Raw genomic sequence first — 22844 nt, forward strand, 5'->3', positions numbered from 1 at the left:
CACCACACTCGATCATGATGACAAATCTTATTCCAAACTCCATCCATGCAAATTTGTGGGAGTCCCACATTGGAATTTTTGCTTTTTTCTAATGTGAGCTATAATATGGTCCCCCTCCATCTATTAGTTCAAACATTGATTTAAAGGAAAACTAATAAAAAAAAAGCTTGAAAACTTTGAGTTTTAACGTTAATGACAAAATAAAGGATAAAGTGAATAATACCAGGTTTGACTTTTTAGTGTAAAAATGTAGTTTTTCGTTAAAGTGAACAGTACCGCGGACTTTTCGTTAAAACTCCCTTGATTTAATGGCTAGCCCAAAATCACTAGGAATGTCAGAAATTTTTTATCCATAACATTTTATGTGCACTGATATCATTAAAAGAAAAATACCGATAATATGTTAGATACGTTTTGTTAATAAGAATAATATCGAATTATTAACATCAACTTATTGACCTTGTGTTCCATAGTAGGACCTCATCCCATGTGAATGAAAGTGAGATGACATAAAGCTCGTCCGAATTGTGACCAAGGGACTCAAAAGTCCAAGAGAGAGAACCATGGGCCGCGCAGCCAATGGGATATCTTTTATCCACGGGTAGTTTTTGCATGTTCTTTCATCTATAATTAATAAACCGTTTAACCCCCCGGTAATAACAAGGTGGGCATTTGGTCTAGTGGTATGATTCTCGCTTTGGGTGCGAGAGGTCCCGAGTTCGATTCTCGGAATGCCCCTTTTTATTTACTTTTACTAATTTTTCTACCCTGGTTTTCCTTTTCGCCGCCGACTCGCTCCCTCAGTTACCGCCCCTAAAACCCTAACCCTCGCGATTCTTCGATTGAATCGCCCTGAACAATCACTTCTCTCGATTTTCCTACGACTTTACCCTAAAACCGAAAATGGTTTTTGGGCAAGTGGTGATCGGCCCGCCCGGGTCAGGGAAGACCACTTACTGCAATGGTATGTCTCAGTTCCTCCAGCTCATCGGAAGGTAAAGAATTTCACTCTGATTTATGGGTTTTCAAGTTTTTCCATGGCTTCGGTTTTTGTTTTTAAATCTGTCTTAATGTTTGCATCGACCATTTCATCGTTCGCAGGAAAGTTGCAGTTGTCAATTTGGATCCTGCCAACGATGCATTGCCGTATCCTTTTCAGTTTTTTAGTGTTTTGTTGTTCGTAATTGCAGTGTTGCAATTCATCCCTACGTAGAATGTTGAGCCTTACGTGAATTTAGGTATGAATGTGCTGTGAACATTGAGGATCTTATAAAGCTCAGTGATGTGATGGTGGAGCACTCTCTTGGTCCCAATGGAGGTGAGCTCTTACTGTTCTTTATTGAATCTATAAAAGTTCAATACTTGGGTAAATTAAAGAGTAGAAATTGTTTGGTTCGGGAGTGAAGAAGGAAAACGATGGAAAGATAGGAAGTTATGGGACTCTCGAATTTTTCTTTTGAAAATAGGTGACATTTGGAGAAGTTAGATGGTAGGAACAATGGTTACTGACTTATTTTTGTTATTTAAGCATTTTAAGGACGATTTCCGTTTACTGACATTATAAAAGCTCTTCCTTTATTTCTAGTTTGGGAGTGAGCCAAATGGAGTAAAAGGTTCTAAAATACCCGCGAGATAGACAGCACGACAGTTAACAACTGCATGTCAAAGAGCTTCTATACCATAAAACATAAAGTCACTTGATACCTTTTTTTGTGGATGTACTTGATCAAGATGAAAACATGTAAAGTTTGAAAAGGTGTTGTGCATCAGATGGTTTATAATCACGTATTCCTGTTTATTTTTTGCGGAGATCCTCTTGGGTTACGGCTAACCCATTAGTTGGTGCTGAAGTGTGCCCTTTTGTTAGACTCAACAAATGATGCTTTTTCTGGGCTGCAACTTCTGAAGTTTCTTTCGTAATGTTCATCCAGGTCTTGTATATTGCATGGATTATCTAGAGAAGAATATTGACTGGTTGGAGGCGAAGTTGAAACCTCTTATGAAAGGTTGGTGTGTTCTGCCTTGCTTTACTTGGTTAGAATGTTCAGGGCCTTCAGGCCCTGGACATTGATATCATGATAATCCTTTTTTTGTTTACCCGAGGGGATGGTAATCGCGGTTATTTCCTCCCCTTCCATATTCAGACGTCCAGTCTCATTGTGATCTTTCCATTCTATATTATTGATTCTTGAACTTGTTGCAATTGTGTTTTTCATGTTGTTTACATGAAACACTGTATGCTTGTACAGCTTTTCAGAGGGTATTCATGTGTTGGCTGGTGGGAGGACTTCTGTACATGTAGTTGCATTTTATTGCAAGAAACAGTTTCCAATTGGATCTTATGATAGTTCGGTATTAAACTTAAAGGTTTGACCAATGATGCCTAAATATATAAATGAAAATGAAACCTCTGGAAAACATAACCATTGTTTGAAAGCAAAATCAGCTTGTTTTTTCCTTTTTTCGGGTATAACTTATACATCATAATAGCACGTTTGAAAGGAATTGAATGTTAGTGTTCATCTAGTTTGTAATAGTGCCATGCTGCTGCCTATCTTTGTTATGAACTTTGCAGATCATTATATTCTCTTTGATCTCCCCGGCCAAGTGGAACTATTCTTTCTTCACTCCAACGCCAAGAATGTTATCATGAAGCTCGTAAAGAAGTTAAACCTCAGGGTATGATTTTAATCTTCTGTATATTTGTAGATTGCACCATTCACTTGGACCATGATAGTGGATGCGCCTTTGGATTGTTATCTTGATGGCTTCCTGATTTGATGCAGTTGACCGCTGTGCATTTGGTTGATGCCCATCTTTGCAGTGATCCTGGAAAGTATGTTAGTGCATTGATTCTCTCTTTATCAACCATGCTTCATATGGAACTCCCTCACATAAATGTCTTGTCTAAGATTGATCTAATAGAGAGTTACGGAAAGCTAGGTATGGTCATGGCTTGTTCTTTTGATATATTTTTTTTTTCATTTTTCCTTATACATCACATTTGAGATATCTGACTCATATTACTGTTTTCTTTTTAATCTCTGCAGCTTTCAACCTTGATTTCTTCACAGATGTAGAGGATTTATCTTATCTTCAGTACAAGCTTGATCAGGATCCTCGTTCAGCTAAGTACAGGTTTGATTATTTATGATCTTATGGGAAAAGACTATGAAAATCTTGCCTTGGCTTTTGTTTTTTAATTTTTTTTAATAACGAAAATGTTTCTTGTTTATATTGCAGAAAGCTTACTAAGGAGCTTTGTGAAGTAGTTGAAGATTATAGTCTTGTCAATTTTGCAACCTTAGATATCCAGGCATGCCAGTCCCTATCCACTTTACACCCGACCTCTCGAATTTTTTATGCTTAGTGTTATCGCTTGCTACTTTTCAGGATAAAGAGAGTGTAGGGAATCTAGTTAAACTGATAGACAAGAGCAATGGGTACATTTTTGCTGGTATAGACGCAAGTGCGGTAGAATTCAGCAAGATTGCAGTCGGTCCTGTTGATTGGGATTATTACAGATATCCTTTTTGTTTTGATTCTACAATAAAAAGTTTGCGGGTAGCTCTTTATCTTGTCAAGATACTTGTGAATTATACTACTAAGTATTTGGAATTGTCCTTTAGCCACATCAGAATCTGCATTATCAAGAAATGACATTTTCTGTTTCGCTTAACAAAGTAGCTCACAGTTGCAGCAGTGCAAGAGAAGTACATGAAGGATGATGAAACTTTTGACGACGACAATGAACAGCCGGGAGACTGATAATATGTATGTATAAGAGAATGATGCTTGTCTAGTCCATCTTAGTTTGTTGGTCGTATGCTTCGGAAGTTCATGACTGTTCCCTCACTGACTTCAGATCCGAAGAATTCTCAACGTCATGGATACTTTATGCCGACAAGATCAGGCAACTCCCCGCTAAAGTGACTATTTTTGTATGATTTATATACTGTTTAGTCATGCCGGATTATTTATACAAATATGTTACTTACATAGAACTGTTTACAAAAGAGATTGAGCATATGATGATGTGGGTTTGATAACAAAACTGTGGTTTAACGGCGTAGATTGAGTTTTTATGTCGATGATCTGTTTAAGAACTCAATAATCATGCTCGCTTTTGTCGACGTATACTATAGTAGCCAGTGGATGTCAAGTTTGTTTATGTAAAAGTCGCGGGAGCACACACAGGAAGTCTGCTTGTGTGAAGTGAAGAAAATGCCTTCATTTCTGTAGATGTTGAAGGCTTCTGGAAGGCCTTAATACGGTCGAAGTGTTGTTGACATAAATGTCTGAGGGTGACGAAGTTGGGCCCCCATTTTTCAAGTGGAAAAACTGCCCCGCTCCAAAATGAAGACTTGGATGGGTGTAGGGACACTTGGTGAGTAGGTTGTACGTAAGAATATCTATTCTAGATGGAATGAGACGGGAATGATTATTTGTATGAATCGCATATATAATGATATATTTTATAATTAAATTCAAACAAATATTATATAAAACCAAAATTATATTCGAATTAAGCAGCAATGGGGCCAAATTTTCCGACATAAGATATTTTCTTCTAAAAATAATAATGACATGTATTTGAGTTTAGCTTATCCTATTGTAACGTAATGCCTTGGCAGTTGGTCAGGGTATTTTTTTAAAATTTTATTTATTTATTATTTCGGACAAATGATGTCTATAAAAAGACATATTTAATTATTGAATTCATTGAAAAGATACATCGTATCTGATTTATGCAAGTCGAACTATTTTAAATATCCTTCAATAGTTCAACCAACTAAACACAACTATGACGAAAGCATATACTAATTTTATTGCCTCTCGTTTTGTCAACAATAAGATTGAGGCTGCGATTGTTATCCTGTTAGTACTAACAAACATGATCAAGACGTATTACATTTACAATAATCTTGAGATTTCACTTCAAATAATATTGCGTGCTTCGCAAGTTGTGCTTTCACAAATTATAATATTGATTTATGGTCTTTCTTCAGGGATCTTAGATTTGGTATAGCATGGAATGGACCAGCAGTGACGAATCATTTAGATTAGTGATTTGCTAATATCGTATTACTTACTAAAATAACTGCAATTATTGCTTTGCTCCTACTCCTAGCATTGCTATGAAACGTAATCAAATACGTCAAGGCATACACGATGTTCTATTTAATCTTAGTCATCCACAAGTTATTGAAAAATGACCGGGAAAATTATGGATAAACATCCACACAAAATTAATTTGCATACATTAGATTTTTTTTTTTTTTTTTTTTCACTTTTGTAACTAACAAAATTATACAAGTAATACAAGATTTAAAATCGTTTGACGTCTAATGTTTGTTTCATTTACATGAAAATTAGATTCATGTGTTTCATCTTAGAGCTATAAATGGGAGGGGAAATTGAATTCGTGGCAAGTTTACTTAACGTGAATGGGAGAAGTAAGAATTGTAGAGCTTAGAAAGTAAAAGATGAGACAAGATGAACTAGTCGTGTAATTTGATTTCTAATTTTCAAGTATTGCACGGTAGATTTTAAGGGTGTTTCTTTTTCGATTCCTTAGTAAACATAGGAAAAATTAGGATTAAAATTATTATTATTTTTTTTTGACAAACATAGGAACAATTAGGATTAAAATTATTATTATTATTATTATTTGACAAACGATATTATCTTCATTAAGGGAGATGCTTAGCTTCACAATGAGCTAACAATAATGTGATTTAAATTCGTCTTTGGCAAGAATCGGATCTAAGACGTCTCACTTACAAATAAATAAAAATACTATTAAACGGTAGTACTAAATAACATAAATTAAAATTATTTGATTATATTGAATTTTATTCTCATTCTAAGTAAATTAAAATATCAACGACACATATAATAAAGGTAAATACTGTTATGCCATACATGCCAGACTTCCATGGCGTTTTCAACCAATAGTTCATGGTCCTAGTGGACCAGGTGCTCCTTCTAGAAGACATTATCTTACTCGTTTATGATTTTCACAAATACCTGCGCCACTCAATATTTTACGACTAAAAATGTTTTCCTGTAAATTTGGACCAATTCAAATTTCAACCCACTTCCCAAGCAAAGCATCCTGACCAAACCATGTAATTAACTAAATTTTATATAATATTTTCTTACCATTTTCTCTGTCCAAACATCCACGGTCTGCGTATTTGCCAAAGCATAATCTCAGACGTGTATATGTGGCATTATTTCCTTCCTCTCCAAGAAGTCAAATCCGCCCCAAAATCCATGTGGGTAGCAGAAGCTTCCGTGGCATTTTGCTTTTGTCAAACCATTCCTTTGACTAGAGGTTCGTTTTGGATCTCTCTCCTCAGCAGATCACATCATTCACAGCAAAACAACCCTTTATATATATATATATATATATATATATATAATCTCTCTTTGCTTCCAATCAAGCCAAATCACTCTATACTCAAATACCAAAACTCAAAAACTCAGGCTCGTTTGACAATCATTTCATTTTTAGTCCCTTGAATTTATTGAAATGTTCAGCCCTTTCAGCTGCGGATTCTTCCACTCGGAAGACGTTCAAGATGAACCCGTAAACATTTCGAGTCCTTGCTCCACGCCGAGAAGATCAAGGAGAAGCAACAAGGACAGCAAGAACCCCTATTCGAGTCGAGGCCTCGACAAGTTCTCTGCGCTCTTAGCCGATCTCGAAGAGAAGCGGCAGAAGATTTACGCGCAAACGCCTCCGCAAGACATATCCTTCGTCCGCTTCGTGTTCAAGGACTCGAAGGAGGACTCCCCTCCCGTCCCGATCGTGATCAAGTTGAAGGACAACAAGAAAGAAGACCACAAAGAGAAAACCAAAACTCAGCTGGTGAAAGAAAAGCATGCAACGCGTAATTCGGGAAGTTTGGATAAGTTTACCGTTGAGCCCTCCACGCCCACAAAAGAAGTAGCAGCTCAGCAACCACCAAAGAATGATAAGAGGGTGCGTTCGTCATTGAACTTCAAAGGAACGAACTTGGGTATGTGGAGAAGGCCTTCTTACTATTTGCCGGTGGTTGTGGTGTTCATTTTGGTGCTGCTGGCGGTGTTCGGGCGGTCGTTTGCGATTCTGTGCACGTCTATCGGCTGGTACGCATTGCCGAATTTGAAAGAAAGCAATTCCGAGACAAAAAGAGCATCAAAGAAGAAAGACCATAGTAGAAGATTGAGTGACAATAATCATAATAATGATCATGGATCATTGTCTTCTCCAAAGAGTAACAACACGGCGGCCTACAGTACGCCCCGATCACAACAACACGGTCACCGGAAAAGTTGGTGACCGCGGTGATGCTATTGACTTGTGAATTTTCTCCGTATATTCCTTGGTTCTTTCTTTCATATTTCCTCTTTTATTTTTTACTCGGTCAAGATTTGGCTGCCCTGTATGTTCAGACAAGGTTCTGTTTTTGGTTACGTGTACCACCTTGGGTTGAAACCTAAAAATTCAAGCCCTGTATTTTGACTGTTTCTAAATGTAAATTATGATGATTAGTACGAGATTAGTCTGGAGATGTCATGTTGTAAGATGTGATTAGTGAAGTTTGCCTTGTAATTCCACGATATATGTGGTTAAGTATATGTTTTGGTCTTGATAGATTTTTGGTTTTATGCTCAAGTTATTCACCACAATTTTCTCAGAACAAAAGCTAAATCAAGAATGATGGCTCGTTTGATGGCTTGGTCCAGACTGAAATGAACTTAAAATATTGAAACTGGACTTATGAAATTGGATAAAAACTAACATCTTACAAGTCCCATCTGATAAGATGCAAGACTCTTAAGATTGGGTCGTTAGACTTAATTCCAATCACATCCAGTCTCAAATTCCAATGTAAAGCGTGTGGTGTTAGCTCTATCAAATATAGATGTTGAAGAATTAGCGATGAGTGGTTGTTAGGGTTCAAATGCCACTCGAACGCAGAGATAGCTAATTCTTTAATCTGTTGAAGCGTAGCAGTTGACTGGACATTTGGGAGTAAAACATGTTCAATAATTTGAGCGATAGGATGACCTACAAAAAAATTTAATACATAATTCTTGAAAAGATCCAGTACCCCGGCCTAATATACTTCCTAAATTAATATTTCTCTATAGTTTTTGCTGACACTAAACCAACAATTTGCACAATTTGTTCAAAACAGATGAGTCCAGCACAAGATTCAGCATTTCCATCAAGTAGAAACGGCGAAAAAACGATGCTTAATTGGTTTCCATGAAATGCAAGAAACCTAGAGATGCAAGACCAGATCACGTAGTTTCGATTTAAAAAGAAAAAAAACGAAAGTCGGGTCATAGCAGTACACGTTTTACACCGGCGGGAACTTTGTCTTGAAGCTTTTTATGGCCTATTTCCCGGCCTGACTCTAGCTAATAATGGTGTCCATTGAAACCAACGGTTTATCACTAATCCAAAAATCTTTCTTATTATAGGGGGGTTAAGACCATTCGCCAAAGACTTTGCGACTTTGCACACAGCAGGATAATGCTTGTGACACTACCGGTATGTCTCCCACTTATGATTAACGTTTATCGTCCGAACATCATAACCGGTACCGTTTATTCTCTTTATTATTATCTAAATATTATATACAAAAAAAAAAAAAAAACATTATTGAAGATGGTTTAGTCATTTATACGTATTACACCAATCAACTGTTTTAGTAATAAGTAACATCATCATTGAACCGTTCATTTGTTTTATGCATATGAGTGACTAAAATATTTCGAAATTGAATAATTTTTTGAATATATGATCTTTAGAATAATAATTTTTTGAATATTTTTTTTCATATATAACCTTTAGAGTATGATGTTTAAACTGCAAAAATTCGTTAGTCCTAAGTGGGACAAGTAAGTCGTCCATGTGAAAAACAATTATCCACACTGACTTGGTAAATTAGTAGTTTAAAACCATGGACGTCTATTGGTTTTGGTTTGGAAATGGGCATGAGTAATAAATAAATATTAATTTATTAAAATATGGGCCGTATGCCTTATGGGGCTATTGGGCTGTAATGATGTGTAAAACATTAAAAGTTTTTGGGTTAAGTACGAATAACAACCAAATTTTCAGAGGCGATTCCAAATTGATCAACAAATACTTGTTAGGTCACTGATATTAAGTGATGACCTTGCAACTGTTAATTGGCGATGTCATTAATGTTAAGTGATACTATAGACAAATATTGAAGTTAATTTTTACTAACAAGTCATTCTACTTAAAAGGGATATGTTTGGAGATTTAGAGCTTTATAAATAACGTGAGAGTGATATGTCACTTCAATACTTGTCAAGGACTTCACTTAACACTAGTGACCTAACAAATATCTAATTTTAAAAACGTTAGATAGTTATTTGAAATGTTTTAAAAGTCTCAAACCATTTTGGAATTACCTCTAAAGGTGGTTATTCGGGTTGTATACTGTAATTTTGAAATGGATAATACATGTGTTTTTTTCATGATAAAACTTTTTTTGCTTCTTCAGAAAACCACAAAGTCAATCCTACTCCAGCATGGGAGAGCTAACTTGTCCCCCACTTATAATTAACATATCTTCATCGTACAAGCATCATAATCAGAACCATTAAGGGTTTTTTTTTTTTTTTTTTTTTTAAATTTAACAGATATGTATGAAATTTATTACGAATATATATATATATATATATATTTAGAAAACCTCGACGGTACGAGGGAAATTTTATTGATATCGGAAAAAAAAGGATGCACCTAGTCATGGGGTATAAACCTAACCTCTCATAATACAAGAAAAAAAGATTAAAAAATACATGAAAGGAAGGGGGATATAATTATACAAACCTTACCCTTGTAGAAGTAAAGGAAAAGAAGGAGGGGTGGGAAATGACACCTAACCCCTCTAAAGCTGAACCTAAAGGTCTAAACCTGCAAAACAGAGCCAGGAATATCACAAGGTTAAGAAAAAAAAACAAGACTGTGAGACAAACCTGTATATCGAGTTGCACTTTAATCTGAGAAGCGGAAGCTAGGAAAGCCAACATAGTCTTAAAATAAAGCAGCACAAACTGCCATCGGAGGGGAATCATGTCATACTAAAGTTGCATAATACAAGCCTATGTTAGCAAAATTGTTTGCAACTATATTTCCTTCGTAATATATGTGAGAGGCATAGAAAGTCATCATCGATTGGAGAGCAGAAATAACACTAAAATAGTCACTTTCCAATCAAAGACAATGCCAACCCTATTGATATGCAAACTCTACACCAATAATAACTGCCGATAATTATGCATAAAAAGAGTCGTGATGACCAATCCCTTGGTATAAACCACAAGAAACTGACCATGGCAATCCCAAAAAAATCCTCAACAAGCAGAAGGACCAAGATTTCCTTTAGACAAACCATCTGTATTAAGTTTAATCCAAGGAAACCAAGGAGAAGACCAAAATACAAAAAGAATAGTTGGCACCTTGGGAGGGATAGGTTGGATTCCTAGAGAAGAATGATACAAGCATCAAAATCCTGAGAATATCCAGGAATAAACTTCCCAACATGAACAATCCCATGATTGATAGACATGCAAAGACGATGAAAATAGATTGGGTGACCCTCAAAAATACACTCATTTCAAACTTTTCAAATAGCCGAAATAGTAAAAAGGCCCACAAAAATTCAGGAATTGTGCAAAAATTAGTATAAGTATAGCCTCTTAACAACTCATTTTAGTCAAACACTCTTATTAGATGTCGGATAGAGAAACACCTACTATATTTATTCTTCTTATTATATTTCGGAGGATTCCCAAAAGCAAGAAAAACCCAACTCCATCTCGTGTCCAAGTTTGCCAAGTGGTTAGCAGTTTATTCCGCTTTCTGTAAATTAATGTGACAAATCCAATTCCTGTCCAAAAAGTCTTTAGGCTAAACAAGGTCCTTGTCAAATAATATTTCTTGCAATATTATATTTGTCTCTCCAACAGAAATGGTTATGTCTCCTGCTGGTATGCAAACTGATTTATTCCCTCAAATGCTTCCATGTTCATGCATCAAAGGTTTGACTCGTACAGTTTGGTGGTTAACAAGCACGCATGGTCCGGTGTCTAAAACTGAACTAAAAACGTTTGGTTGATACGTCAATTAATTAGACAGGAAAGCTAGAAACCCCCTTATTTAAACATTCTGATTCTTATTTTCGCCACTCTTTCTCATTTTGCAATTTTACACGATAATTTGAATTGTTTATTTTTAGGTCAGCATTTTAGGATCAATCCTACTAAGAATCAATCAAATTTAAAATGGTTTAGCAATGAATCTGTTATGTAGAAATATGACTCCTTGAATTAATAAATAACAACAGTTACAATCTATATAGGGTTTGACATAAGAAATCCAAAATAAATACTACAATTAAAAAATGAAAACTGTTATTGACACTCCAATAATCTAATCGTACACTCCTTATAAGAGTATTTTCTTTCTAAATATAAAAAGTTAGGAGTGCACAATTAGAGTTAGTACCAATAACAATTCTCTTAGAAATTACATTTTTACAATTATGGAGAAGATTCCTGTTTAATTAATTATATTCTAAATAGATTATCAAATTAATAGATAAATCATATTATTCACGGGTTAATTACACTAACACCCCCCTGAGGTTTATCGTGTTTTCACAAAACCCCCTCATGATTGAAAAATAACACTAACACCCCTTGAGGTTCTATTTCACTTTCACATAACCCATTTAGGGCTAACATCACCTTAAAATAATTTCTTAAAGACAATTTTGCCCTAATTATTAATTACTTTATGAAAAATCCTTTATAAATAAATAGAATAAAAATTCAAATTAAAATCTTACATTAAACAATAAAAGGAAATAAAAGAAAATTGAAGAAATCTTGTTACCTTCTTCCTCTACGCTGTTAATTCATTTCCCAATCCTTTTTTCTTAATTGAAAGAACGCTAGCTGTAACATCCCACATCGCCCAGGGGAGTGATCCTTAAATGTATATTCTCATCCATACCTAGCACAAGGCCTTTTGGGAGCTCATTGGTTTCGGGTTTCGTAGGAACTCTGAAGTTAAGCGAGAAGGGAGCTAGAGTAATCCTATGATGGGTGACCCACTGGGAAGTTTCTCGTGAGTTCCCAAAAACAAAACCGTGAGGGAATGGTAAGCCCAAAGCGGACAATATCGTGCTACGGTGGTGGAGCAGGCCCAGGAAGTGGTCCTCCCCGGTTCGGGATGTGACAATTTGGTATCAGAGCCTAACCCTGGCCATGGTGTGCCGACGAGGATGTCGGGCCCCTAAGGGGGGTGGATTGTAACATCCCACATCGCCCAGGGGAGTGATCCTTAAATGTATATTCTCATCCCTACCTAGCACGAGGCTTTTTGGGAGCTCACTGGCTTCGGGTTCCGTAGGAACCCCGAAGTTAAGCGAGAAGGGGGCTAGAGCAATCCCAGGATGGGTGACCCACTGGGAAGTTGCTCGTGAGTTCCCAAAAACAAAACCGTGAGGGAATGGTAAGCCCAAAGCGGACAATATTATGCTACGGTGGTGGATCGGGCCCGGGAAGTGGTCCTCCCGGGTAGCATGAGGCCTTTTGGGAGCTCACTGGCTTTGGGTTCCGTAGGAACTCCGAAGTTAAGCGAGAAGGGGGCTAGAGCAATCCCATGATGGGTGACCCACTCGGAAGTTGCTCATGAGTTCGCAAAAACAAAACCGTGAGGGAATGGTAAGCCCAAAGCGGATAATATCGAGCTACGGTGGTGAAGCGGGCCCGGGAAGTGGTCCCCCCGGTCCAGGATGTGACACTAGCAGAACAAATCTTTCTCCTGTTAAATCCTTTGGGAGTTTTAGAGTATGAATATGGTCGGGTAATTTCTTCCAAGAAGCCAAATCAGGTACTCTTCTCCATGTTTGAAATCAAGGCTTTCTTCCATATCGTTTTCTCGTCGAAATTGGTTTCAATTTGGGTGAACAAGGAGTGAAGGAGGTTGACGAAGAGATAGAGGTGGCGATTTGAGGACAAGAACAGAAAGAAGAAAAAAAATTGAGAGAAAGATCCGAAGATGCATAGTGAAAGATTCGAAGAGGGTATGAAACTATGATTGGCCAAATAGTTAAAGTAGTTTTGTGTAATTTACCCAAAAAAATAAGTGAAAATATAGTAGTGAGACTCAAAACATTGTTAAAATGGGATTCCACCCTCAAGAATATAGCAAAAAGTATTACTATAATTTTCAAACTTCACGGTGAGGTGAAGGTGAAAATAAATAGTTTGAACGACAATTTATGTACAAATTTGTAAAAATTGACAATAAACCATGAGTGTTAACCCACGTTTTTTGTCAAAAACACAAATTTTTTATTTTTGCAAAATATTTTCCTTGAGCATTAAGAAAAAAATTATAAGGCATTTGGAAGCGGATTTACGATTTGTTGAGCAACAACTGTACACCTAGTAGACTATTTAAGTCGAAAACTAAAAAACTAAGTGAAAATATAGTAGTGAGGCCTAAAACATTGTTAAAATAGGGTTCCACCCTCAAGAATACTAACGGAAAGTATTACTTTAATTTTCTAACTTCACGTTGAAGCGAATCTGAAAATAAGTTGTTTGAACGACGATTTATCCATATCTCATCAATCCTGGCTAGCATATAAGTCGGAGTCACCTATAGTGACCTGTACGACTTATCCATATCTCATCAATCATGGCTAGCCAATTGCTCAATAAGTATACCTGCACACGAGTCGGAACCACCTAAAGTGGTCTGTACGACAGGACTGGGTGTAAATAAATACGCTCAAGTGCTACGATCACGTGAAGACTGTGCGAATAATCGCGGGTCACCTATGAGTCGGAACCACCTAAAGTGGTCTGTACGACAGGACTGTGCACCTACCTTGGATCCAAGGTGAGGGTAAGGTGCGGGAGGTGAACATCACGTGAAGGACTGTGCCCTGGCCACGGGCGGGAGCACTAACACCGGAGTGCAGGTTTATGAGCTCTCAATGCATCTCAATATAGCATGTGCAACTCATGGCAACCAGTACGACAGTATCGAAGTTGCCTAACACATAACTGTAGTCATGCTATAACGCAATCGATTCAACTAATACCATAAACTCACCTGAACTTACCTGGGTGTACTGAGTTCACCTTTGCACTTGAAAGCATTCCCAATAATTATATGCAAGTAATATACATATGGATATACCATGATGCAATCTAATACTCAACCATGTTGTAGCATTTTTAATTATAAATAATACGGTGTGAAGTGTACAATCAATAACGCCCTACTCCCGAACTACTTATTTTCAGGAATAATTATCCATGACAACCCAATTAACACTAATTTAACTAACTAATTCACAAAACTAAAACTTGCCTTTACCAATTTCCTTCGCATTACTCAATTTCCCAAGCAAGGCTTTTGTCTCAAATATATTATGGCTGCATCTAACGTCTCGTTAGACTGCCTACGTACCCTAAACAGGGATCAAGCCATTCGTAGTTCATATAGGTACTTCAAGCATTCACAATAATTATATGAAGGTAATATACCTAATCAATTTAAAAGTGTCGATAGAACTCTCAATAATATGTACGATGAAAAAGAAAAGATTCACTCACCTGGAGTCCACGCTATAATTCTCTAGCGCACGCATCGAGGCGTCCTGAATGATTGGTCCCTGTGACCAATTATCAAATCACATCTCAGAATTCTTATCTATAGAATACGTAATTCATATAAAACACAACCTCAAGGGCATTCTAAAATAGTTTGAGACCCATTGACCACATGTCAACAGTCGATCAAAGATCGACGGTAGGGTCTACAACCCTGTATAACTTGACCCGGAAGATCCGCATATCAGATTTCCAATCTGTAACTCCCAACGATCCACAATATGTTTCTAGAACAACATATTAAAATTTCATTACGATCCAACGGTCGGATCTCCGCCAATTGCCTAAAACAAGTGGTCGTGAACATTTATTTTACTAACTTACAAATCCAATTCAGGAAGATCCGTACGTCGGATTCCTGATCCATAAATTCCTATGATCTTTAAATATTACGTAATATAATGTATCCAATTTTGGTGACGATTCAACGGTCGGATCGTCGATTCACATTTTTATCAAGTAACGTATCGTAACAAATTGAGGTTCCAATGATCAACCTACGTCATTCAAATAACAAAACTGAATTCAAGACATTCGACATAGCCTAAAAATAGCACTGGCGGCCCACTGGCCACGCGCCGCCGCACGCGCAGCCGTGGGGGGCATTCGGCCGCCCCGACTCGCCGGAAAATCCAACTATTTCCAAAAATTCTCAAACTTCACAGAAATGAAGATCTCAGTGAGTGGAACAACTTTCATACCTGACACGAAGTCCAAAAGTGGACGGAAGATGGGTCAATTTTTCCCACAAAGCCGGCGGGTGCCTAAAACTTCCCGATGTCAATTCGTCTTCTACAGTGGTCCAACGGGGTCAAGGTTGGTTGGGTTTTTCTCCTGGGATCATGGGCTACAAAGCCCAAGTGGTGGCATCGGCCATCACTTTTCCGATTTGCCGGAAAATCAAAAAGGGTGCCCGGAACACCGTGAGAACCGCCAACTTTCGTGGCCTCAAACCACCACATACCTTGGTTAATCAAGGTGGTTCTTGGGTGGGTTTTGTAGAGGGGAATGAGAGCTTCAAGATGGTGGTGGTGGTGTCGAAAAACTCCACCGGAGTTGGCCGGAATCGACCTTGGAAAATGGGTGGTTGCGAGTTGGAAAAACCCACAGGAAAGCTGGGATTTTTTTTTTTTCTTCTTTCTATTTCTGATTGGGTCTCACCCTCTCCCTCTAATTTAATTGGTTCCTTCCTACTTGTGCCTAAAATCAGATTGGCCACTTTCCCACAAGGTGGGAATTCAAATAATTTATAACTAAACTTTAAATAGCCATTTTCAAACGTCCATAACTATACCGTTATAATCCGAACTCGCAAACGGCTTTCGCCTATGCGTTCACATCCACGAGTACTATGAGAATATGTTAAAAGAATAAGTTATACGTCTCTCTAGACGATGGTCAACATAAGTCAAAATCTTTGCCTCTATGGCATTTTCGTAAATTCACGCTTTTAAAATAAAATAAAAACGTAAAATTTGGAACGGGTTGTCACAACAGTGAAGCAAAGGTGAAAATAAAGAGTTTGAACGACGATTTATGTATGAATTTTAAAAACTAACAAAAAAGCGAGAGTGTTAACCCACTTTTTGTCAAAAATGCAAATTTTTTTTTTTGCGAAATATTTTTCACGAGCATTAAGAAAAATTTATAAGGCATTTAGAAGGAGATTTACGATTTATTGTGCATATTTAGTAGACTATTTAAGTCGAAAACTAAAAAAATGGGTGAAAGGTGTAGTAGGGAGGCCTAAAACATTGTTAAAATGGAGTTCCACCCTCAAGAACATAACAGAAAGTATTACTATAATTTTCAAACTTCACGGTTAGGCGTTTGAACGACGATTTATGTACGAATTTGTAAAAACCGACAAAAAACCGTGAGTGTTAACCTTTTTTTAATGCAAATATTATATTTTGTGAAATAATTTCCGTGAGCATTAAGGCAAATTTATAAGGCAGCTGGAAGCGGACTTAAGATTGTTTGAGCAACAAATGTATATTTAGTAGACTATTTTAAGTTGAAAACAAAAAAAAAAGTGAAAAATATAGTAGTGAGGCCCAAAATATTGTTAAAATTGGGCTGCACCCTCAAGAATATAACGGAAAGTATTACTATAATTTTCGAACATCATGGTGAGGCGAAGTTTAAAAGAAATAGTTTGACCCACGTTATTTTGTCAAAAATGTAAATTTTTTATTTTCGCAAAATGTTTTTTGTGAGCATTGAGGAAAATTTTATATGGCGTATGGAAGGGTATTTACGATTTATTAAGCAACAAGTGCATATTTAGTAGACTATTTAAGTCCAAAACTAAAAAATGGGTGAAAAATATAGTAGTGAGACCCAAAATATTGTTAAAATGGGGTTCCACCCTCAACAATATTAACGGAAAGTATTATTTTAATTTTCAAACTTCACAATGAGGCAAATGTAAAAATAAAGAGTTTGAACGATGATTTATGTACAAATTTGTAAAAACAGAGTAAAAATTGTCGGTGTGAACGAAATATTTTCCATGAGCATTAAGGAAATTTTATATGGCATTTGGAAGTGGATTTACAATTTATTGGGCATATTTAGTAGACTATTTAAGTCAAAAACTAAAAAAATGAGTGAAAAGTGTAGTAGTGAGGTCCAAAACATTGTTAGAATGGGGTTCCACCCTTAAGAACATAACAAGAAGTATTACTATAATTTTCAAACTTCACGATTAGGCGAAATTGAAAATAAATAGTCTGAACGATGATTTATGTCCGAATTTGTAGAAATCGACTAAAAACTATGAGTATTAACCCACGTTTTTTGTAAAAAAAAATGCAAATATTTATTTTTTGAAATATTTTCCGTGAGCATTAAGGAAAATTTTATAAGGTAGTTGGCAGCGGATTTATGATTTATTGAGCAACAAATGGATATTTAGTAGACTATTTAAGCGAAAACTAAAAAATTAAGTGAAAAATATAGTAGTAAGGCTCAAAACATTGTTAAAATTGGGTTCCTCCCTCCAGAATATTAACGGAAAGTATTACTTTATTTTTCAAACTTCACAGTGAGGTGACGGTGAAAATAAATAGTTTGAACGATGATTTATGTACGAATTTGTAAAAATCGACAAAAAACTGTGAGTGTTAACCTACATTTTTTTTGTCAAAAATGCAAATTTTTTATTTTCGCAAAATATTTTATGTGAGCATTAAGCAAAATTTATAAGGCATTTGGAAGTGGTTTTGCGATTTATTGAGCAACAATTGTGTATTTAGTAGACTATTTAAATCGAAAACAAAAAAAAAAGAAAAAAAAAGAGAAAAATATAATAGTAAGGCCCAAAACATTGTTAAAATGGGGTTCCACCATCAAGAATTTAACAAAAAGTATTACTATAATTTTCAAATCTCATGATAAGGCGAAGGTGAAAATAAATAGTTGATGGTGAAAATAAATAGTTTTAAGGACGATTTATGTACGAATTTGTGGAAACTGACTAAAAACCATGAGTGACCCATGTTTTTTTTGTCAAAAATGTAATTTTTTTTTTTTGTGAAATATTTTCCGTTAACATTAAGGAAAATTTGTAAGGCAGTTGGCAGCGCATTTATGATTTATTGAGCAACAAATATGTATTTAGTAGACTATTTAAGTTGAAAACTAAAAAAATAAGTGAAAAATATAGTAGTGAGGCCCAAGACATTGTTAAAATAGGGTGCACCATCAACTATATTAACGGAAAGTATTACTGTAATTTTCAAACTTTATTGTGAGGCGAAGGTGAAAATAAAGAGTTTGAACGACGTTTTATGTATGAATTTGTAAAAATCGAGTAAAAATCGTGAGTGTTAACCCACTTTTTTGTCAAAATGAAAATTTTTTATTTTCGCGAAATATTTTCCACGAGCATTAGGGAGAATTTATAAGACATTTAGAAGACTATTTAAGTCGAAAACTAAAAAATTGAGTGAAATGTGTAGTAGTGAGGCCCAAAACATTGTTAAAATGGGGTTCCACCCTCAAGAATATAACAAAAAGTATTACTATAATTTTCAATCTTCACGATTAGGTGAAGGTGAAAATAAATAGTTTGAACGACGATTTATGTACGAATTTGTAAAAACCTACTAAGAACCGTGAGTGTTAATCCACGTTTTTTGTCAAAAATGAAAATATTTTATTTTCTTGAAATATTTTTCGGTAAGCATTAAGGAAAATTTATAAGGTTGTTGGAAGCAAATTTACGATTTATTGAGCAACAAATGTATATTTAGTAGACTATTTAAGTCAAAAACAAAAAAAAAGTGAAAAATATAGTATTGAGGCCCAAAACATTGTTAAAATGGGGTTCCACCCTCAAGAATATAACGGAAAGTATTATTCTAATTTTCAAACATCAAGATGAGGCGAAGTGAAAAGAAATAGTTTGAACGGCAATTTATGTACGAATTTTTAAAACTGACTAAAAACCATGAGTGGTAACCCACGTTTTTTGTCAAAATTGCAAATTTTTTATTTTCGCAAAATATTTTTCGTGAGCATTATTAATGAAAATTTTATAAGGCATATGGAAGTGGATATATGATTTCTTGACCTACAAATATATATTTAGTAGACTTTTTTCGCGAAATATTTTCAGTGAGCATCAAGTAAAATTTTATAAGGCATGTGGAAGCAGATTTCCGATTTATTGAGTAACAATTGTATATTTTGTAGACTATTTAAGTCAAAAACTAAATAAATTAGTGAAAAATATAATAGTGAGGCCCAAAACATTGTTGAATGGGTTCCACCCTCAACAATATTAACGGAAAGTATTACTTTAATTTTCAAACTTCACAGTGAGTCGAAGGTGAAAATAAATAGTTTGAACGATGATTTATGTACGAGTTTGTAAAAGCCAACTAAAAACCATAAGTGTTAACCCACGTTTTTTTGTCAAAAATGCAAAGTTTTTATTTTTGTGAAATATTTTTCGTGAGCATTAAAGAAAATTTATAACACATTTTGAAGCGGTTTTATGGTTTTTGAGAAATAAATGTCTATTTAGTAGAATATTTAACGGCAAAAGCAAAAAAAAAAAAAGAGTGAAAAATGTAGTTGTGAGGCTCAAAACATTGTTAAAATCGGGTTCAACCCTCAAGAATATCAACGTCTTACCTTAATTTTCAAAACCTCATGGTGAGGCGAAGGTGAAAAGAAGTAGATTGTACTATGATTTATGTACGAATTTGCAAAACGGACTAAAAACGTGAGTAACCCACGTTTTTTTGTCAAAGATGCAAATTTTTTATTTTCGCAAAATATTTTCCATGACAATAATGGAAAACTTTGTAAGGAATGTGGAAGTGGATTTACGATGTATTGAACAACAAATGTATATTTAGTAGAATATTTAAGCTGAAAAATAAAAAATAAAAAGTGAAAAATATATTAGTGAGACCCAAAAATAAGGTTTTACCCTCAAGAATCTCAACGGAAAGTCTTATCTTAATTTTCAAAACTTCACGGTGAGGTGAAGGTGAAAATAAATAGATTGAACGGATTTAAATACGACTAGGCGAGGAATAGCGTGGTACCGATCTTTCCCAATTCCAATTTTTTTATTTATTTTCTGCTTTTTTGTTTTTTCCTTTGAGTTTTTTCTTCGTCCGTTACTTTATTTGAGTAACCACTATTAAATTCAAATATCTTTAAATTTAGGTTTTAAATCGTTGTAAATATGTATTATAATAGATAATAGATTTTGCACGGAAAAATATATTTTGAAGAATATGAGTTTAATAGTTTGTTGTTATGGTAAGAGAAATAAAACAAACATAAGAAAAAATAAATAAATAAAGAAAAAACTAAAAAGAAAAAATTGAAAAGGGAGATTCGGTTTGAAGGTAGCGTGTCGTACTAAGAACTGTTGCTAACACACTGGCAACAGATCATTGGACAATAGGTAGTCCGGTACTGATCGTATCCTTTTCTATTTCATTTATTTATTTTTTGCTTTTTTTATTGAATTTTCTTTTCTTCTTACTTTACTTTATGTAGATTCAATACCTTTTGATTTAGATTTATATCCCCATTTTTCGTACACCGGCTTACCTCTTTTTGTGTGCCCCAAGTGGCCTTAGTTTGTGCGGCAAATCCAGCCTCATTTTGTGTGCGACAGATCCAGTCTATTTTTGCGTGCGATAGACTATTTAAGTCGAACTAAAAAAATAATGAAAATATAGTAGTGAGGTTTAAAACATTGTTAAAATAGGGTTCCACCCTCAACAATATTAATGGAAAGTATTACTTTAATTTTCAAACTTCAAGGTGAGGCGACAGTGAAAATAAATATTTTGTACGACAATTTATATACAAATTTATAAAAACTTCAAGGTGAGGCGAGGGTGAAAATAAATAGTAGGTGAATGTGAAAATAAATAGATTGAATAATGATTTATGAACGAATTTGCAAAATCGACTAATTTTCTATCTATAATTCTATTTCGTGACTTGGTAAAATCATTAAAAAGAAAAAGAAAAGAAAGCTTTTTGAAGTCAATAAATTAAAAGATCATTTCGAATGGGCTTAGGTGAAAATAAATAGTTGCTTTATGTACGAATTTGTAAAAACTGACAATAAACCGTGAGTTAGCCACATTTTTCGCCAAAAAAAGCAAATTTTGTATTTTCGCAAAATATTTTCCGTGAGCATTAAGAAAAAATTATATGGCATTTGGCAGTGGATTTGTGATTTATTGAGCAACAAATGTATATTTATTAGGTTATTTAAGTCAAAAATTAAAAAAATAAGTAAAAAATATAGTAGTGAGGCCCAAAACATTGTTAAATTAGGTTCCACACTCAAGAATATTAATGGAAAGTATTAATTTAATTTTCTAACTTCACATTGAAGCGAATCTGAAAATAAATTGTTTGAACGGCAATTTATGTATGAATTTGTAAAAACCAACTAAAAATTGTGAGTGTTAACTCATGTTTTTGTCAAAAACGCAAGTTTTTTATTTTTGTGAAACATTTTCCGTGAGCATTAAGAAAAAATTTATAAGGCATTTGGAAGCGGATTTACGATTTATTGAGCACCAAATGTATATTTAGTAGGTTATTTAAGTCGAAAACTTAAAAAATAAGCGGAAATATATAGTAGTTGTCACATCATGGCCCGGGCCTCCACCACAATCTGAGCTCGACTCCACCGTAACACGATATTGTCCGTTTTGGGCCCTGACCACGCCCTTACGGTTTTGTTTTTGGGAACTCACACGAGAACTTCCCAGTGGGTCACCCATCTTGGGATTGCTCTCGCGCGCTACTCGTTTAACTTCTGAGTTCTGATGAAACCCGAAGCCAGTGAGCTCCCAAAAGGCCTCATGCTAGGTAGGGATGGGAATATATATATAAGGATCATTCCCCTGGGCGATGTGGGATCTTACAATCCACCTCCCTTAGGGGCCCGACGTCCTTGTCGGCACACCACAGCCAGGTTTAGGCTCTGATACCAAATTGTCACATCACCGCCCGGGCCCCCACCACAACCTGGGCTCGACTCCACCGTAGCACGATATTGTCTGTTTTGGGCCCTGACCATGCCTTCACAATTTTGTTTTTGGGAACTCGCACGAAAACTTCCCAGTGCGTCACACATCCTGGGATTGCTCTCTCGCGCTACTCGCTTAACTTCAGAGTTCCAATGGAACCCAAAGCCAGTGAGCTCCCAAAAGGCCTCGTGCTAGGTAGGGATGGGATATACATATAAGGATTACTCCCCTGGGCGATGTGGGATCTTACAGTAGTGAGGCGCAAAACATTGTTAAAATGGGGTTCCCCCCTCAAGAATATAAAGAAAAATATTACTATAATTTTCAAACTTCACGGTGAGGCGAAGGTGAAAATAAATAGTTTGAACGACGATTAATGTACAAATTTGTAAAAACTGACTTAAAAGCGTGAGTGTTATCCCACGTTTTTTTGTCAAAAACGCAAATTTTTTATTTTTGCGATATATTTTTCGTGAGCATTAAGGAAAATTTATAAAGCATTTGGAAGCGGATTTACGGTTTATTAAGCAACATATGTATATTTAGTAGACTATTTAAGTTGAAGAAAAAAAAAAAGGCAAATTA

General features: G+C 35.5%; 2 protein-coding genes and 1 non-coding gene across 4 annotated transcripts; all 3 read left to right on the forward strand.

Annotated features, from left to right (window-relative positions):
* The first annotated feature begins 666 nt into the window (after window positions 1-666).
* On the forward strand, window positions 667-738 carry TRNAP-UGG (transfer RNA proline (anticodon UGG)). The gene has a single exon. It is a non-coding gene; the product is annotated as a tRNA-Pro (tRNA).
* LOC137746293 (GPN-loop GTPase QQT1) lies at window positions 733-3996 on the forward strand. 2 transcript variants are annotated; one of them, XM_068486380.1, is made up of 11 exons: window positions 733-995; window positions 1102-1146; window positions 1239-1318; window positions 1932-2006; window positions 2576-2679; window positions 2787-2943; window positions 3051-3138; window positions 3244-3316; window positions 3394-3524; window positions 3693-3774; window positions 3866-3996. In XM_068486380.1, exons 1-10 carry the CDS (start codon window positions 904-906, stop codon window positions 3766-3768), a joined length of 921 nt encoding a protein of 306 aa, XP_068342481.1. In that variant the 5' UTR covers window positions 733-903; the 3' UTR covers window positions 3769-3774; window positions 3866-3996. The 2 variants fall into 2 exon arrangements, with proteins under 2 accessions (XP_068342481.1, XP_068342475.1); XM_068486374.1 differs by having other exon boundaries at window positions 3693-3996.
* A 2441-nt stretch (window positions 3997-6437) lies between these two features.
* LOC137719552 (uncharacterized) lies at window positions 6438-7698 on the forward strand. The gene has a single exon (XM_068458590.1). The coding sequence runs from the start codon at window positions 6539-6541 to the stop codon at window positions 7328-7330; it is 792 nt and encodes a 263-aa protein (XP_068314691.1). The 5' UTR covers window positions 6438-6538; the 3' UTR covers window positions 7331-7698.
* The last annotated feature ends 15146 nt before the right edge of the window (window positions 7699-22844 follow it).

This window comes from Pyrus communis, chromosome 1 (genome assembly GCF_963583255.1).
Source record: "Pyrus communis chromosome 1, drPyrComm1.1, whole genome shotgun sequence".
NCBI classification, from domain to species: Eukaryota; Viridiplantae; Streptophyta; class Magnoliopsida; order Rosales; family Rosaceae; genus Pyrus; species Pyrus communis.

What these genes read in the sequence shown, in the direction of transcription:
- LOC137746293 (XM_068486374.1), top strand. Translation starts at nt 904, where the DNA reads ATGGTTTTTGGGCAAGTGGTGATCGGCCCGCCCGGGTCAGGGAAGACC. An exon ending in TTCCTCCAGCTCATCGGAAG is followed by an intron (nt 996 to 1,101) that starts GTAAAGAATTTC and finishes CATCGTTCGCAG; the next exon opens with GAAAGTTGCAGTTGTCAATT. An exon ending in AGAGAGTTACGGAAAGCTAG is followed by an intron (nt 2,944 to 3,050) that starts GTATGGTCATGG and finishes TAATCTCTGCAG; the next exon opens with CTTTCAACCTTGATTTCTTC.
- LOC137719552 (XM_068458590.1), top strand. Translation starts at nt 6,539, where the DNA reads ATGTTCAGCCCTTTCAGCTGCGGATTCTTCCACTCGGAAGACGTTCAA.